The 1,964-nt window shown below is 36.3% G+C and overlaps 1 protein-coding gene across 1 annotated transcript; it reads right to left on the bottom strand.

Moving 5' to 3' along the window:
• Nucleotides 1-688: 688 nt before the first annotated feature.
• LOC127794697 (dof zinc finger protein DOF1.4-like) lies at nucleotides 689-1,964 on the bottom strand (the record flags this gene model as incomplete). The annotated part of the gene is made up of 1 exon (XM_052325943.1): nucleotides 689-1,964. A coding segment is annotated over one exon (687 nt), but the record flags the coding sequence as incomplete, so codon positions are not given.

The following is a 1,964-nucleotide window of genomic DNA, read 5'->3' as shown; positions in this document are numbered from 1 at the left end:
CACAAGATGAATTTCCCACAGCAATTATCAAATACTACATCGGAAAGGGCGAACATTAATTAATCATGAATTTTATATTAATTATAAAAAATTATTTAGACACTCAATTATAATATTTTATATTATATTAATGTAAATATATAGTATATCAATATATAAATATTACTAATATAAATAGCGATTTGATACTAATTAAACGTGGAATTAATTCTGTTCAAAGCTAATCAAACCCACAGATTTACGAACTTCATCCATTTTCTTAGCTCTCTCTCTCTCTCTCTCTCTCTCTCTAAGTAAATGATGCGCTGCCATAAATGAAATCTCCAGCTCAAATAAATTCTTTCTATGGTATGAAATTATAATTAATTAAGCTAGCGCATATATAAAACTTGTGGATAAAAAAAAAAAAGAAAGGAAAAAAGGGAAATACCAAGTATAGTTCTTCTCAGAAGCTTCAGCATGCATGTATTAACATTATCCCCCAATCTCAACGTAATAGCAAACATGGAAATATATGTAGAAATACATTAGAAACGTCATGCAATAATATATATATATATATATATATATAAAGAGGATGCCAAATTGCCAATTAATGTCTTCAAGGTACCAAATTACATAAGTAAATATGAGATTATGATAAATATGAGACTTGAAAGTTCAAATTTTCTCAATGATTTTGATATAAACATTTACGAATTACGACCTCATCATATACCAAAAAAAGAAGAATATCACTCAATGGATCAGTACAATAATGAAGTTGCACCCCAAATTCTCCCAATGCTTTGCCCTCTATCTATGCTGAGGTTGATCTTAGAGAAAATAAATGGGTCTTCTGACCCATAGAACAGTGTCCCAAAGTATGAAACTCGTCATTCATATTCATATATATGTAATTTTTTTCTTATTTTTGTACAAACACTTCTGGAATTTAATTTTTTGATCTTCAATTACAGAAGAGTAATTTTATCAAAGCTTGATCTAACCTATGATACTAAGAAAATAACAGACTCACCCTCCTTGCAGCTGACATAGTGACTCCAATTCCAAGCTCCTTGATCTCTCTCTCACTGAAGCAACCCTATTTTTATTTTTTATTTTTGGGCAATTCCATTCCCACTGCACCGTGGCCATAACATTCAGTACAAAAGAGAATGAAAATCGGCAGAAGAACGCTAGCTACCCAAACAAACCCAAGGCAACAAGAAAGAGAGAGATCGATCAAAGTAAAGAAACAATGAAGTTGTTTTTTCTTTTTTTCTTTTTCTTCTAGATCAAGACCCAAGATTTGCAGGATCAGGCCAGGCAATAATACTTGTTGCATTACTCCAATGAAGAGTAGGATCTTCGGGTTTAGTCGTCTGATCGATCTGATTATTCTGGCAATAAGGGACATCCCAATCCAACCTGTTTTCTGCTAAATGGATTTGCCCATTTGGAGCAGGCCCAGAGGGAAACCCTAATTCTAGACCACTCAATTGAGGCTGCAGACCAAACCCTAAAACACTGTTAACGTTTGAAACACTAGGATTCAACCTAGGGCATGGAAAAGTGAACCCTGAAGGATTCGTGGGTAAGCCATAAAGCACAGGATCAGCACAGTTGGAGAATGAAGATACGTTGATTAGGGTTTCATGATTAGGGTTTGAAGCTGAAGCACTAGCAGTTGATAATGAAGTACCATGAATGGCGGGGGCCTGCCTCTTGACCCTCTTATTCTTCCTGCACCCTCCGCCCACCGGAACATTTCTTAGGGTTCCGCCTCGGGTCCAGTACCGCTTGCAGGCTTTGCAGAAATGCCTGGGTTGCGACAGGCTGTAGTTGTTGTAGTAACAGAATTTGGTGTTTGGGGAACTGCAGCGAGGACACCTCTGGCCTGGATCTTTGCCGGGTTTCTCCATAGGCCTTGAAGCCATCAAACCAATATTGTCATCTTTCTGTTTCCGCAACAAAAGAAGAGA

Source organism: Diospyros lotus, chromosome 2 (genome assembly GCF_014633365.1).
Source record: "Diospyros lotus cultivar Yz01 chromosome 2, ASM1463336v1, whole genome shotgun sequence".
In the NCBI taxonomy this organism is placed as follows: domain Eukaryota; kingdom Viridiplantae; phylum Streptophyta; class Magnoliopsida; order Ericales; family Ebenaceae; genus Diospyros; species Diospyros lotus.
This window is presented reverse-complemented; position numbering and strand designations above follow the sequence as displayed.